The sequence below is a fragment of the Spermophilus citellus genome (assembly GCF_964194105.1).
Source record: "Spermophilus citellus genome assembly, chromosome: 9".
In the NCBI taxonomy this organism is placed as follows: Eukaryota; Metazoa; Chordata; class Mammalia; order Rodentia; family Sciuridae; genus Spermophilus; species Spermophilus citellus.
In genome coordinates this window covers 117,233,907-117,248,946 of record NC_138191.1, presented here as the reverse complement: position 1 = coordinate 117,248,946, position 15,040 = coordinate 117,233,907, and the positions used below count along the sequence as shown (strand labels likewise).

The 15,040-nt window shown below is 37.5% G+C and overlaps 1 protein-coding gene across 16 annotated transcripts in view; it reads right to left on the bottom strand.

Annotated features, from left to right (window-relative positions):
• Positions 1 to 15,040, bottom strand: part of PUM1 (pumilio RNA binding family member 1) — a 123,337-nt gene that overhangs the window by 82,082 nt on the left and 26,215 nt on the right. For all 16 annotated transcript variants that reach the window (XM_081308370.1, XM_081308380.1, XM_081308383.1 and 13 more), the window contains exon 3: positions 2,299 to 2,367. In XM_081308370.1, the coding sequence (XP_081164496.1) occupies positions 2,299 to 2,367 (69 nt within the window). The remainder of the gene's footprint in view (positions 1 to 2,298; positions 2,368 to 15,040) is intronic.

Here is a 15,040-nt window from a genome sequence, read left to right as displayed (position 1 = left end):
ACCACTTACTACAAGTAATACTTTGGGCAGATTAATTCATGCATCTTGGCTTCCTTATCTGGATAAGAGAACTGTTCTCTCAGTGGTACTGATGAGACAATACATGGAAACTTCTTAGCATCTGTCTAATAAGTGGTTGACAAATGGTAGTTGCTACTGTTACTTTGTGAATATTGGGATGACCCAGCATTACTTTTGGAATATACTTTATTTATTTCCTTATACATCCACATCTGAGAAATTACATACAAGTCAAATAAATTGCACTTATGTAAGAAAAAAAGAATTATCATTTAAGTAAAATTCACCCTCTTATTAAATCTTGTTCACTATTCAATTAAAATTCAGCCTGTAGGGGTAAGAGTAGGGTATTTTATTAATTTTCTATCTTGCTCTTCTTAGGATTGGATTTTTGATCTATACTTCTATTGATGGACTAGAGCATCTTAGAATCACAGGAATAGGGGAAACAGACAAAGTAGTTTCTCCTGCCCAGGCGAGGTGGCACACACCTGTAATCTCATCGATTTGGACGGCTAAAGCAAGAGGATCACAAGTTCAAAGCCAGCCTCAGCAATTTAGCAAGGACCTAAAGAACTCAGGGAGACCCTGTCTCTAAATAAAATACAAAAAGGGCTGGAGATGTGGCCCAGTAGTTGCGTGCCCCTTGGTTCAATCCATGCCAAAAAAAAAAAAAAAAAAGTAGTTTCTAATTCTGTACTTAATATCTAACCAACCTGTTAAATTTTCTTCTCAAACTTTGCTCTGAAAATTAAATGACAAAGTCTCTAAGCCAATAACCACATGGATATTTTAATACATACTGTTTCAATGATTTTAAGGAGGGATGGGAAACACAAGACACCCATCAATCATCTCTTAAAAGCAATGAATTCAAGATGATAAGACACAGGAGTCTTGTGACCACAGATGATTCAGAAAAGCTGAAAGCAAAATCTTATAACAAAAAGCAAGAATCTCAAGTCCAAAACACCAAAAAATTTTAACTATTTAATGCCTACTCACAAAGACAATCCATGAGTGCTTTTTATAATTCAGAAGAGGAATTACCTCAATTCTGAATCCTCAGAACCTAGCACAGTGCCCGAATCAAAGAATATTTGCTAAATTAAATAAGTGTATCTAATGGATGACATACATGAAACACCTAAAATATAAGGATTCTCCCTACTTTAAAACATTAAAAATATAGTTCTTAAATATCAGATATAAAACAATTAAAACAGAAAACCTAAGACTTTTCTCCAGAATGAGAACCCGAAGAAAATTTTGTATTTCTGAACCTGCGACATCTTAAGCAATTATTACAAACTATATTTTCTTCGTCATCAATAGATGCTTACTGTCAATAACTACAATCACCAGAATTTGGTTTTGCTTTAGTTACCTGTACACTACACCCAACTGTACCCCCCACCTTCCCTTTTCTTCTTCTTCTTTTTTTTTTTTTTTTTTTTGGTAATAGTCCTGGTGATATTAACCCAGGGATACTCTGCCTTTGAACTACATCTCCAGTCTCTTTTTTATTTCATTTTGAAACAGGGTCTTGCTAAGTTGCTGAAACTGGCCTTGAACTTACAATCCTCCAGCATCAGTCTCCCAAGTACCTGGGATTACAGGTGTGCACCACAGAGCAAGTGCCAGGCATATAATTCCCTTTTTAAAATTATGGCAGTGTTAGCTATCAATATGATGAATGGCAGGAAACTTCAATTTTGCAAATTTTAATTACAAAGTAAAATTCTTCTTTCTGAATTCTTTCTAAAGGATGACTGACTCAGACCTCAATCTTCTGTAATTAGGTGACTACAAACCTAATAATCTGCCCCCAAAAGGCAAAGGCACTACTCTGAAAATAGGTTATTGTCATATTGTGATTAGCTGCCAATTTAGGACTCCCTTTTCCAACTGCCAAAGAACCTAACCACTGAAAAATGAGGCAAAGGTAAGGACATTTGATACATACAAAATTAAAATATATATTTGAATTTTGACAGCTCTATTTTTAGCTAACTATTTAATATATAATTTTAAATCATTTGTCCTCATTTTTTATTGCTTTGTTTTGTTCTTAAATTATTAGATTATGGTTAACCTTTTTCCTATAATGATACAGTTCTGACAAAATTCTCCAGCATCCCATTCCTAGCATGAGGATGGCAACAAGAAAAAGCAAGCACATACTTCTGGAGATATAGATCAGACACATTTGATGAAAGACAACTCCAACTTTCCCTTAAGAAAAGACCCACTTTTCTGACACATCAGCTCACTTACCTCTCCCATCGCTCTTCCCTCCAGAGCAAGTGCTTGAAAATCATGATTCAGTTCATCCATAGAACGTACCTGGTGTTCAGAATAGAGAAGGAAAAAGCTTCAAGTCAGTATATTTGATTTCACATACAAATTACACAACTGAAACTTTTCTATATTTACTTTCAGATACTGACAAAAGACAGTAACAAAAATGAAGTAAGATTAAACATTCACTTACCTTTAACCGTCAAGGTTCCCCTAAGATCACTGTTTATCCCCTCCCATTCCCTTTTATTTTCGAAACATTAAAACACAATATCATAAACATAATTTTGTTAGCTGTTTTTCATACTTTGGGGGTGGGGGGATTAGGGATTGAACTCAGGGGCACTCGACCATTGAGCCACATCCCCTGTCCTTTTCTGTATTTTATTTAGAGACAGAGTCTCAATGAGTTGCTTAGCACCTTGCTTTGAACTTGAAATCCTCCTACCTCAGCCTCCCAAGCCTCTGGGATTACAGGCATTCACCACCACACCCAATTCTCATATACTTTAATAAGATAAAGACCACTATGCTGAAGAGCAATGATGTTTGAAGATTATTATGTGACCAATTCAGATAATGAGTCAAAATATCACACTGCGCAATTCAACAGTGAATAGTTAAGTATAAGCTAAGGAACTCATATGATGCAATTCACTATTCCAAAGGGGTAAATCTCTGCCCATCCTTAAGAAAGGGATTTATTAAAGAGAAAGACTTCCTAGCACTTCAGGAGGCAGAGGTACGAGGACTGCCAAGTATGAGACTGGCCTGGATAACTAAGGGAGAACTGTCTCAAAATAAAATTCTAGGGATGAAGGCTGGAGTTGTGGCTCAGCGGTAGAGCGCTCGCTTAGCATATGCGATCCTCAGCAGCACATAAAAATAAATAAGTGAAATAAAGGTATTGTGTCCAACTACAACTAAAAAAATAAATATTAAAAAATTTTTCAAAAAAAAAAGAAAGGACTGGGGATGTAGCTTCGTGGTTTAGTGTAGCTTAGTGGGTTTAATCCCCAGCACTGGTGAAGAGAAAAAGAAGGAAGGTTCTTCTATCCTCTAGAAAAGACCCCCAACTGCCTGAAGCAGAAGCAGAAACCTCCCAAACCCTCTCCCCGGATCACCACTACCTTCCCATGGTTGGTATACAAATTTCTTTGCACAGAGTTAAGTGCAAAGAAAGTGAAGCTAGAGCCAAGCAAGAGGAAAGTGTATAGAGTGCATGAAACAGAATGCAGTTGAGAACCAACTTTTTTTTGGGGGGGTGGGGGGGCAGGTGCCAGGGAACTGAACCCAAGAGTTCACTGAGCCACCACTGAGCCACATTCCCAGCCCTTTTTATTTAGACACAGGGTCTCACCAAGTTGCTTAGGGCCTCACTAAATTGCTGAGACTGGCTTTGCACTCACACTCCTCCTGCCTCAGCTCCTGAGCCACTAAGATAACAGGCATGTACCATTGAGGCCAGCAAAAAATCTTAATTTGTCTAAACTGACACTACATAAAAATGTAATCATTTTGTTGCTTTGAATCGCATATTTTTAAACCAGAGGAGACACATGCTACAAATTACACTATGTCATAACAGCTTTGGAATGTTTGCTAAAAATGTAAATTAAAATTTAGTTATGAATACAAACGGAGACAAGGCTTGTTACTATGGTATAACAATCTCAAAAGGCCTTGAAATAACTTAAGATCACTTAACAGGGTGAGTTCACATTATTTAGGTAAGCTGGATATGTTCTAAACTGTACCTAATAAAAACAAAGGGAAGTGGGGCTGGGGTTGTGGCTCAATGGTAGAGCACTCGCCTTGCATATGCAAGACCCTGGGTTCGAATCTCAGCACCACATAAAAATAAATGAGTGAAATAAATGTATTGTGTCCAACTACAACTAAAAAATAAACATTAAAAAAAAAAACCAAAGGGAAGAATGAGGACAGGATGTTAACTGGAAGCTGCAAATGTTATGATCTTGAATATTCAGGCCAGCATTAACACTTACAAAGCAAGCAAATCAAACACACAAAGGTCTATATCTACCTCCTGTGAAATCCAATTATACATTTAAAAGCTAGGCAATTCCTGAAAATCCAAAAACCTACAAATATAGTTTTAATCAGGAATATTAGAAATTCTATTTGTATATCCCAAGGAAATTAGGAGTAAGAAGGCAGTGAATATGCATTATGCAAATTTATGTAATCACCAAAACAATCTCATGGTTATTATTATTTCCATTTAAGAAGTTAGAAGATAAGTCAGTCAGCCAGCAACTCTGGAGGCAAGAAGATGGCAAGTTCAAGGCCAGCCTGAGCAATTTAGCAAGACCTTGTCTCTAAATAAAATTTAAAAGGTAGAATGCCCCTGGGTTCAATGGCTAGTACCAAAACAAAGGAAAAAAAAATGTGAAGACTGACACAAGGTGCCATGCAATGAATGGCCTGCCACCTGTAATCACAGCAACTCAGGAATCTGAGGCAGGATGGAAAGTTGAAGGCCAACCCAGGCAAGACCCTATCTCAAAAAATGAAAAGGGCCAGGTGAAGTGGTGCCTATAATCCCAGTGGCTCAGGAGGCTGAGACAAGAGGATCACAGGTTCAAAGTCAGCCTCAGCAACAGTGAGGCACTAAGCAACTCAGTGAGATCATGTCTGGAAATAAAATACAAAATAGGGCTGGGGATGTGGCTCAGTGGTTGAGTGCCCCTGAGTTCAATCCCCAGTACCCGAAAAAAAGAAAAAGTTTGGGGATGTACCTCAGTGATAGAGGGCCTCTGGGTTCAATCCCCCAGTACTGCTAAAGAAAAGAATGGAATGAACAAATTAAAGCTGAGCCTTAGAGAAATGCATTCTCCAACCATTGTTAAACAGAGAAGAGTATAAGAGAAAACCAAAACTCAGAGCACTGAAATGATATGTCCAATGGCCTTCCTACATCACCAAACTGCCTCCGTGGCATTCACAGGAAATCCCACTCGCAGTGTTGTACTAGGAACATAATAAAACAGCCTTGTGCTTTGCAGTGGGCTTTGGTGTTCTCGGTCTTCTTGCCTTTGCTTTCCACCGTCTACCCTCCTGTGTTCAAAGCATGCCTATCCTGCCCCTGTAGATATTTTCTACTCTTTTTCTCTAGCTTCTTTCCATCTTTTTTTTCCCCCTTTCACAACTTATTTGCTGTTTGTCTCTCTCAGGTCTCCTCTCTCCTTCACACTCTTTATTCCCTCCAGCCCTCTGTCTCTACAAGTGTGACTCTTCCCCTATCTCTGTGTACCACCCTCTCCCTGCCTCCCAGAGTCAACTATTAAGAAGCCTGAGTTGGGTGTGGTGGTGCACGCCTGTAATCCCAGAGCTCAGCAGGCTAAGGGAGGAGATTCACAAGTTTGAGGCTGGCTAGCCAACTTGACAAGGCCCTAATAAGCAACTTAGTGAGACCCAGTCTCAAAATAAAATATAAAAGGCGGGGTTGGGGTTGTGGCTCAGTGGTAGAGCACTAGTCTAACATATGCGAAGCCCTGGGTTTGATCCTCAGCACCACATAAAAATAAATAAATGAAGGTTCTGTAAGAGAAAGAAAGAGAGAAATTTCACTATCTGCAGTTTTCTTTACTAACCCAGAAACTCCATTTTAAAGTTTTACTCTCAATTAACTAAGTCAGATCACAAAAAAGGATTTTTTTTAACTATTCAGGAAGTTATTTGTTTAGAATATAAGCAATAAATGACACCAAGCAGACTTGCCAGCCAAGATTCTTCCTAGTAAACAAAACTAATGAACCGAAAATGATGTTCAGAAATCAAGAGAAATCAAATAACAACACAGACAGCTGCAAGAAATAAAATAAATATGAAGCCTTTTCCACCATGAAGGAGAAGAGCTGACTGTCACTTTTTTTTAATATTTATTTAGTTAGTTAGTTAGTTATCGGCGGACATAACATCTTTGTTTGTATGTGGTGCTGAGGATCGAACCTGGGCCGCACGCATGCCAGGCGAAGCGCGCTACCGCTTGAGCCACATCCCCAGCCCCTGACTGTCACTTTTAATCAGAGTAAATTCCACCATCAAGACAAAACAATCTTTTCAAGTTCTTAAAATCTACACCTCCCCTTTCTCTAGAAATCTCTTTTGAGTAGCAAGTTAATGTCAATTTGTAGTACTACTAATTCCTTTTTCACTTTTGCTAAATGTCACCAAGACTCCTTTCACTGTTTTCTCGTTGGACCACTTGGCAACATTGCCTAACTTTCTTATTACCCCAGTTCAGTGCTTTCTCTGCTGCTGCCTCTCCCCACAAAGGTACTTCGCAGTCCCTTTGTCAAAAGGGCAAAGAGAGACTGGGCACAGTGAGGCACACATGTAATCCCAGTGACTCAGGAAGCTGAGGCAGGAGGATCAATGTTCAAGAGAAGCCTCAGCAACTTAGCAAGATTCTGTCTCAAAATAAAAAATAAAAGGGACTAGGGGTATAGCTCAGTGATACCGCACCTCTAGGTTCAATGTCCAGGAAACCACCACTCCCTCCACCCCCAAAAAAAGAGGCAAAAAAAGTTTGACAATTTCATCCCAAAGATATCATCAAGACATTATTACCTGTGCTTCTGAGTTTCCTGTCCATTTCCAGATTCCAGAACAACACCTGCCTTCTTCTAAAAGGGATCCTGTCCTAATTAGAACCATTATTTAGCACATTAAATTGGTATTTTAGGGCTGGGGATGTGGCTCAAGCAGTAGTGCGCTCGCCTGGCATGCGCGGGGCCCTGAGTTCGATCCTCAGCACCTCATAAAAATAAAAATAAAGATGTTGTGTCCACCGAAAACTAAAAAATAAATATTAAAAAAAATTCTCTCAAAAAAAATTCTTTATCACTTCACAAATCTTTAAAACTCATATTCTAAAGTGCTTGCCCTATCCACCATCCTTTGAAAAGCCCTACTTATCAAACCCAATATCCCTCAAACCAATCAGAATGGAAGCCATATGCTTCACTGTTTGTTCATCTATAAAGTTTAACAACCACCAGCTATTCCACAAATTTGTTGTAATTAATGATGAGACAAAATGTTCAATACTTAGTAGGTTCTTCTTCAACCTTATCCACTTCATATATTGTTATTATTTCACACATTCAACCCTCTTTTTCTCTCTACCCTCAGTTTAGGGCAATTTTTGGTTATTCTTTGTGGAGGGGAAGAAGGAACCAGGAGGTTCTATTTACTTCAACATTTAACTTCCATAATCAATATATCAGAAGTACTTAAATCACTGAAGTACTTAGATCATTCTGAAATGTAGCATTTCAATGCAAATTCATTTTTTCAATGTTCTCAATTCCCAGACAAATCAATTTCAGAGAAACTAAAAGAAAGAGGTTTTTAGTTATTTTTCTTAAAAACAACAACAAAAAAAAAACAGTTAAGTCATTTTCTAAAATTCTTTTGTTCATTAACCATGCAATGTGGTCTCTTGATTCTCCTCCCAGCTCTTTAGGTTTTTTCTTTCTATTTGCCAGCCTACACTGTAGTCAAAAACCTAAAACTATGGGCTGGGATTGTGGCTCAGAGGGAGAACATTTGCCTTGCATTTGTGAGGCACTGGGTTCCATCCTCAGCAACACATTAAAAAAAAAAAAAAAAGATATTGTGTCCACCTATAACTAAAAAATAAATATTAAAAACAATACTAAAACTGAGTCTTAGGGACAAAGGAACCCCAAATTGTGTGAAGTTAATAATCCAAACTCATATTTTATGAGTTACAATGTATCAGTTTTTCAAGGCCACATTATTAAATATTAAACCTGAAAGGGCAGAAAAAAGGCAGGCTATGGTAGACTAGCCAACATAAAATCACTGAGCTGAAGGTGTATCTCAGTGGAGGAGCTTTTGCCTAGTATGCAAGAAGCCCTGAGTCCCATTCCTCTAGGGAGGGAGGAAGGGAGGGAGGGAGACATCTAAGAAACACCAGACTTTGATATTTGATAGCATTCTAGTTCAGTTATGGCCTTGATTTGCTGGTATTCCTGTCCTCCAATTACAGTTCCTGAACTGCTCAGAATGTCTTTATAATGAAATGTCCTTTTATTGGCCAGACTGACCAGTTCTCTGTTGCTTGTAGAGAAACCAAATTCAGACACAAAAGTTTACTCAAAAACATATTAAGTGTTTCTACTTAGAATCAAATTAACTCAGCTGTATGCTGCACTTGGAAAATTAAAATCCAATGAATCAATATTTTATGAACATATTCTGCAACAGGTAAGACACCTATCAATAAAGGGCAACTTCAAAATCCCTACCACCTTTGGGTATAAAGGTAGTCTGGTTCCAAGAATATTCCCCATAATAATGGCCAACCCTCTAGAATCTGGTGATAAATGGTAACCTGAAATTTCCTGAAGATTTGGTGATTGTTCCTGTCATTTGGGTAAAATATAAAGTGATAAATAAGCAGAATGAGACAATTAACACAGAAAAGAAAAGCTCAGTGTGTCAAGGCACACACACCTAAAGCCTGCGACTTGGGAAGCTGAAGCAGGAGGATAACAAGTTCAAGGCCAGCATCAGCAACTTAGCAAGTTCCTGCCTCAAAACTGAAAAATAAAATGGGCTGGAATGTAACTCAATGCTACACACCCTGGTATGCCCAGTACCACCAAAATAAGTCAGGGAAAGGAGAACAGGGAGAAGAAGAAAGAAAGAACAGGCTGAAAGCAGCAGAGACAAGAGACTTAGGTGCCCCTGAAATTCTCCTATATTTAGGAGGCCCCCATATATATATTCCTTGCTCGAGGGTTCATAAATTTCCTGCTATTTTCATTAAATGCCCTGAATTTTTGCTAACTAGAACAGATCTCTATACCCTGAGGTTAAATTAGAATATTTATTTCCTCATAAAGATAGGGTTTTCATCTCCACACCTACTTTTGTTCTCCTGGAGGACTTTTTAAACATGCAAACCTAGATCTCAATGGCTCTATTTCACATAGTCCCAGAACAATAAGGAGAAGAGCTGGTGCCATTATGGAAAGAGATACCAGTGAGAAAAAGCCAGGCAAAAGCAGAAGAAATCTGAGCAATGAGAAGAAATAGAATATGAGAATTAACCTAATTTGATTTAAATCATTAAAGTGCAAAAACCTATTTTGTCTGTTCTATAGTTTCTTCTGCTCCACATATACCTGTACTATTAACAATAACAATACTACTAAGACTTATGTATGCCAGGCCCTGTCTTACACTTTCTATGCCTTATGATCTCTTTTTTAATAATCATAACTCGGGCTGGGATTGTAGCTCAGAGGTAGAGCGCTCGCCTACCATGCATGAGGCACTGGGTTCAATCCTCAGCACCACATAAAAATAAAATAAATATTTTATATTCACCTATAACTAAAAATAAATATTTAAATAATAATAACAACTCCCCAGGCGCAGTGGCACACACCTGCTCAAAATAAAATAATAAGGGCTGGAGATATGGCTCAGTGGTAAAGCATCAGCAGGCTCAAACCCCAGCACCAAGGGGGGAAAAAGTTGTAACTCAAACACGTAGTACTATTATTCACATTTTGTAAGAAAAGCAGCTATTCCAATCCTTAAATAAAATAGAAATAAGTCAACATTCTTTCTCAATTACTGGAGGGGAAAAAAAAAAACACCAAAAAACTAGGGCTGTGAATATAGGAAAGTGGTAGAGCACACGCTTAACATGCACAAGGCCCTGGGTTCAATCTCCAACACACACACTTTTGGCTTTGCTGCAAACCCTAGGTATGATCTGATTCATAAATCTTTCCATTATTTACTTAATGTCTTTAACAACACTGAACACCAGGCACTGTAAAATAGACATTATTCCATTTCATATGTGAGGAAACCAAGGTTTAGAAGTAACATGTACAAAGTCAGTATCAGAAAAGAAATTCTTAGACTCAAGTCTCTATACCTATTACTACTTCTTCCTATTCTCCTCAAAGGCAAACACAAAAATTCTAGCACACCTGGGGTTAAATGGCTGTTATTCCAGCAAGGGTTTAGGACACCATTTTTATTCTCACTTCTATGCCAGACAAGAGGGGAAAAAATGTAGTCAGATCCTTCAAAGCCATAATTAAGCTAAATTTCCATTTTTTATTAGTAATAATCATTTAAAATTGCTAGCACCTTTAGCAATTAAAGCAAATGTTGTACTGTTAAAAGTTGCATATTATCTAACACTTTCTTTTGTTGACATCCTGCTAAGATGATTGTGATGTCCAAATGATAAACTGTGATTAAGTTATTTTAATTATTTGTGCTACCAGAGCAGATTATATACACCTCATGTAAACAGCACTTCCTAGACATGAAAGAAAACTACTCAGAGAGTAAAAAAGAATAAATTTTAAAATTTTCTAAGGTAACCTATAATAATAATGACCTTTAATTACAAAGACCTCAGTGAGGCAAGGTGGAACAAGCCTATAATTCCAGGAACTTGGCTGGTTGAGACAGGAGGATCACAGATTCAAGGTTAGTCTCAGTGACTTAAAGAGAAGCTATCTCAAAATTAAAATAAAAAAGGGCTGGGGATACAGCTCAGTGGTAGAAAGAAAGAAACCTCACAACTACAAGTTCTGCCAGTTTTTCTCTTCTTAAATTTCACCAAACATGGGCCAGGGATGTGGCTCAAGCGGTAATGCGCTCGCCTGGCATGCACGGGGTGCTGAGTTCAATCCTCAGCACCACATAAAAGTAAAATAAAGATGTTGTGTCCACTGAAAACTGAAAAATAAATATTAAAAAAAAATCTCTCTCTAAAAAAAATTTTTCACAAAACATGATTAAGCTAAATCAATAATGAGGGCAAGGCCATTTTATTTATTTTTTTTAAATACTTTTTTAGTTGTCAATGGACCACTTAGTTATATGTGGTGCTATGAATCAAACCCAGTGCTTCACACATGCTAGGCAAGCACTCTACCACTGAGATACACCCCCAGCCCATGAACAATCTAGTAAGTATAAAAATTAAGATAATGACGAATCATATTTTTGAGGTGGGAAACTACCATCTATACAATTTATCTGAATGGCTAACTCCCATCTTTCAAAAAAAAAAAAAAAAAACCTCAAATACATAAAAAAGACTCCTCCACAACCATATGCAATCCCTATACAAACATATTTACAATAACCATATTTACATCAAAAATGTTTATTAGCAAACAGAACACATCAAAAAGTTTTTCACTAGCAGCTAAAAATTACGAAATATCAATCTCGAAAAAAGTTCACCCAAGAGTACTTAAACCCAGTTGTGGCAAATCTGTAAGTTATTTTGTCCAAAAAAAAAAAAAAGTGAAATTAGCAGTGGATGCAGCTTATTAGCAGAGCACTTTAACAGCACTGGCGGCCCTGAATTCCATCCTTAATACATTTCAAAAAGGAAATCTTAATCTGGAGTGAGGGGGGAATGCCTCTAATTCCAGCTACTCTGGGAGCTGAGCAGGAATATAGCAGGCAACTTAGTAAGACCTTGTCTCAAAATAAAAAATAAAGGGCTGGGAATGCTAATCAATAATAGATTGCTCCTGGGTTCAATCTCTAGTATCTACCCCCTACACACACACACACACACACACACACACACACAGAGGATATGTCTAAATCTCCATATATACATATATTTTATATGCATATAAAATGAAACTAGAAGGATATACTCCAATGCTGACTTACTTAAAACTTCCAACAGTTTCTACATTTTCTATAATGCCTATGGAAAGATAAGAAAGCATCTTCTGAACATAAATTTGGCAACATTTATGAAGTCTTCTAAAACATTAAAACTTTTTAAACCAGTAATCTTTCTAGAAATAGAATGTATGTAACCGATGTGATTCTGCAATCTGTATTTGGGGTAAAAATGGGAGTTCATAACCCACTTGAATCTAATGTATGAAATATGATGTCAAGGGCTTTGTAATGTTTTGAACCAATAAAAAAAAAAAGAAAAAAGAAATAGAATGTAAATAACCAAAATAAAGAATAAGCTTTATGGCCAGGTGGGGTGGCACAAGCCTGTAATCCTAGCAACTCAAGAGGCTAAGGTAAGAGGATTATAGTAAATTCAAAGCCAGCCTCACAACTAAGTAAGACTTTGTCTCAAAATAAAAAATAAAAATGGGCTTGGGATGTGGCTCAGTGACCCTAGGTTCAACAAGTACCAAAAGAAAAATAATAATAATAAGCTTTATAGGGCTCAGTATACATAGCTCAGTGGTAGAGTGCTTGCCTAGCACTCACAAAGACCTGGGTTCATGATTCCTAACACCTCAAAATAAGAATACACATATTTATAAGATTTTCATAGCATAGTTATTTGTAACAATAAGAAATAGGATAAATGGACTAGAGTTGTGGTTCAGCGGTAAAGCACTTGCCTGGCACTGGGTTCAATCCTCAGCACCACATAAAAATAAGTAAATAAATAAAGGTATTGTTTTTTAAAGAGAGAGAGAGAGAGAGAGACAGGGAGGGAGAGGGAGGGAGGGAGGGAGGGAGGATAAGAGGTAGATATCTAATAGAAGATTTTTAAAAGATTAGGTTAAACTAGGCATGGTGGCGCATGCCTGTAATCCTAGCGGTTTGGGAGGCTGAGACAGGAAAATCACAAGTTCAAAGCCAGCCTCAGCAATGGCAAGGCACTAAGCAACTCAGTGAGATCCTGCCTCTAAATAAAATACAAGATAGGGCTGGGGATGTGATTTAGTGGTCGAGTGCACCTGAGTTCAATCCCCAGTACCAAAGGAAAAAAAAGAAAGAAAAAAGGTTAGTTATGGTATATTCAGGGGAAATTTCCACAGGGATAGCACTGTTAAAAGGAAGAGACAGATGAACCTTCTGTGCCATACATAATTGTTACAAAAGCCAGGCGTGGTGGTACATGTCTGTAATCCCAGCAACTCTAAAGGCTTAGACAGAAAAATCATACATTCAGGACCAGCCTTGGCAACGTAGCAAGGCCCTAAGCAACTTAGTGAGGCACTGTCTCAATTTGTTAAAAAAATTTGTAAAGAACAAGGAGTGTGGTGCAATGGTAAAGTACCTCTGGGTTCAATCCCTAGTCCCCACCCACCCCCAGCCAAAAAAAAAAAAAAGAAAGAAAGAAAGAAAGCCATAATTCACTGACTGCTTTCTTCCTAGCACTCTAAATTATAAGATAATTCTAAATTATCCTCCTTTCCACGCTCCTTCTCCTTTTAATAAAATAGAAAACAGGAGGAAAAAAGCTAAATAACTCATCCAAAGTATCGTAGCTCCAGAGTCTGACTCTTACCCAACGTCCTGTATCAGGAATCAACCTAAGTCTGGGGTATTCCAACCTTTTCAGCAATAAAAGCAAAAATATAAAATAATCCAAATCCAACAAAGCTGCACTAGATAAAAGTCTACAAGAAAACCAGACCTTGTGAAGGAGCCGTGCCATTCACTGTAGATGCGAAGACATAACAACAACACACATAGCCCATCTGTGAGCAAACACTAAGATTCTTCTTTTACTTTAGGGAGGATTAAAAGGAAATAAATCATAATGAAACCATGAAGAGAAAACTGCTTAACTAGGAGAAGAAAGTCTCATTCTGAAGACTTAGAGAAATATTCCAAAAATGATTTTTTATTGTAGGATAAAATAAACACACATATATAAACATAAGACATATTTAGGAAAGTATTTGAAATCCTTAACAGATGGCAACAGAGCTTCTCTAGAGCTTCCAATACAGAAATAGAAAAATATTAGCAAAAACCAGTTGGAATAAGCAATACTGTTTTTAAGTACTGGGGACTGAACCCAGGGACACTCTACCACTGAGCCATGTCCCCAGCCCATTTTAATTTTTGAAACAAGATCTCACAAAATTGTCAAAGCTAGTCTTGAACTTGGGATCCTCTTGCCTCAGTTTCCTGAATCACAAAATTACAGGCATGTGCTACCATGTCTAGCTAAGCAAAACTTATTTTAAAAATAAAAAGAGGCAAGCTGGGATTGTAGCTCAGTGGTAGAGCACTTGCCTAGCATGTGTGAGGCATTGGGTTCCATTCTCAGCACCACATATAAATAAAAATAGAAATAAAGGTCCACTGACAACTAAAATAAATAAATAAATAAAATTTAAAAACTACTATAAAGTGTGTTTAGGGGCTATGTTTATGGTTCAGTGGTAGGGCGCTTGCCTAGCATGTGTGAGGCCCTGGGTTCAATCCTCAGCACCACATAAAAATAAATAAAGAAATAAAGAAAGGTAGGTATTGTGTCCAAATATAAATAAAAAAATATTTTTTAAAAATGTGTTTACATTTAAAAATAAAAAAAATAAGTAGAGGTTAGGGTGGACCAGGTGTGGTAGTGTAGCCTGTAATCCTAGCAACTCAGGAGATTGAGACAGGAGGTTTGGGAGTTTGAGGGTAGCCTCAGCAACTTGATGAGACCCTAAGCAACTACCAAGATTCTTTCTCATAAAGAAAAAGGGGGGTGAGGGTTATTGGAGATGTAGCTTAGTGGCAAATTGTCCCTGGTTTCAATTTCTAGTACAAAAAAAAAAAAAGCAGCAGCAGTGGCTGGTATGGTTCAGTAGAAAAGTACATACTTAGCATGCTCAAAACACACAAAAAAAGATAAAGAGATAAGGTTGGGAAAGACATAGGAAATGTAAAAATTCATATAAAA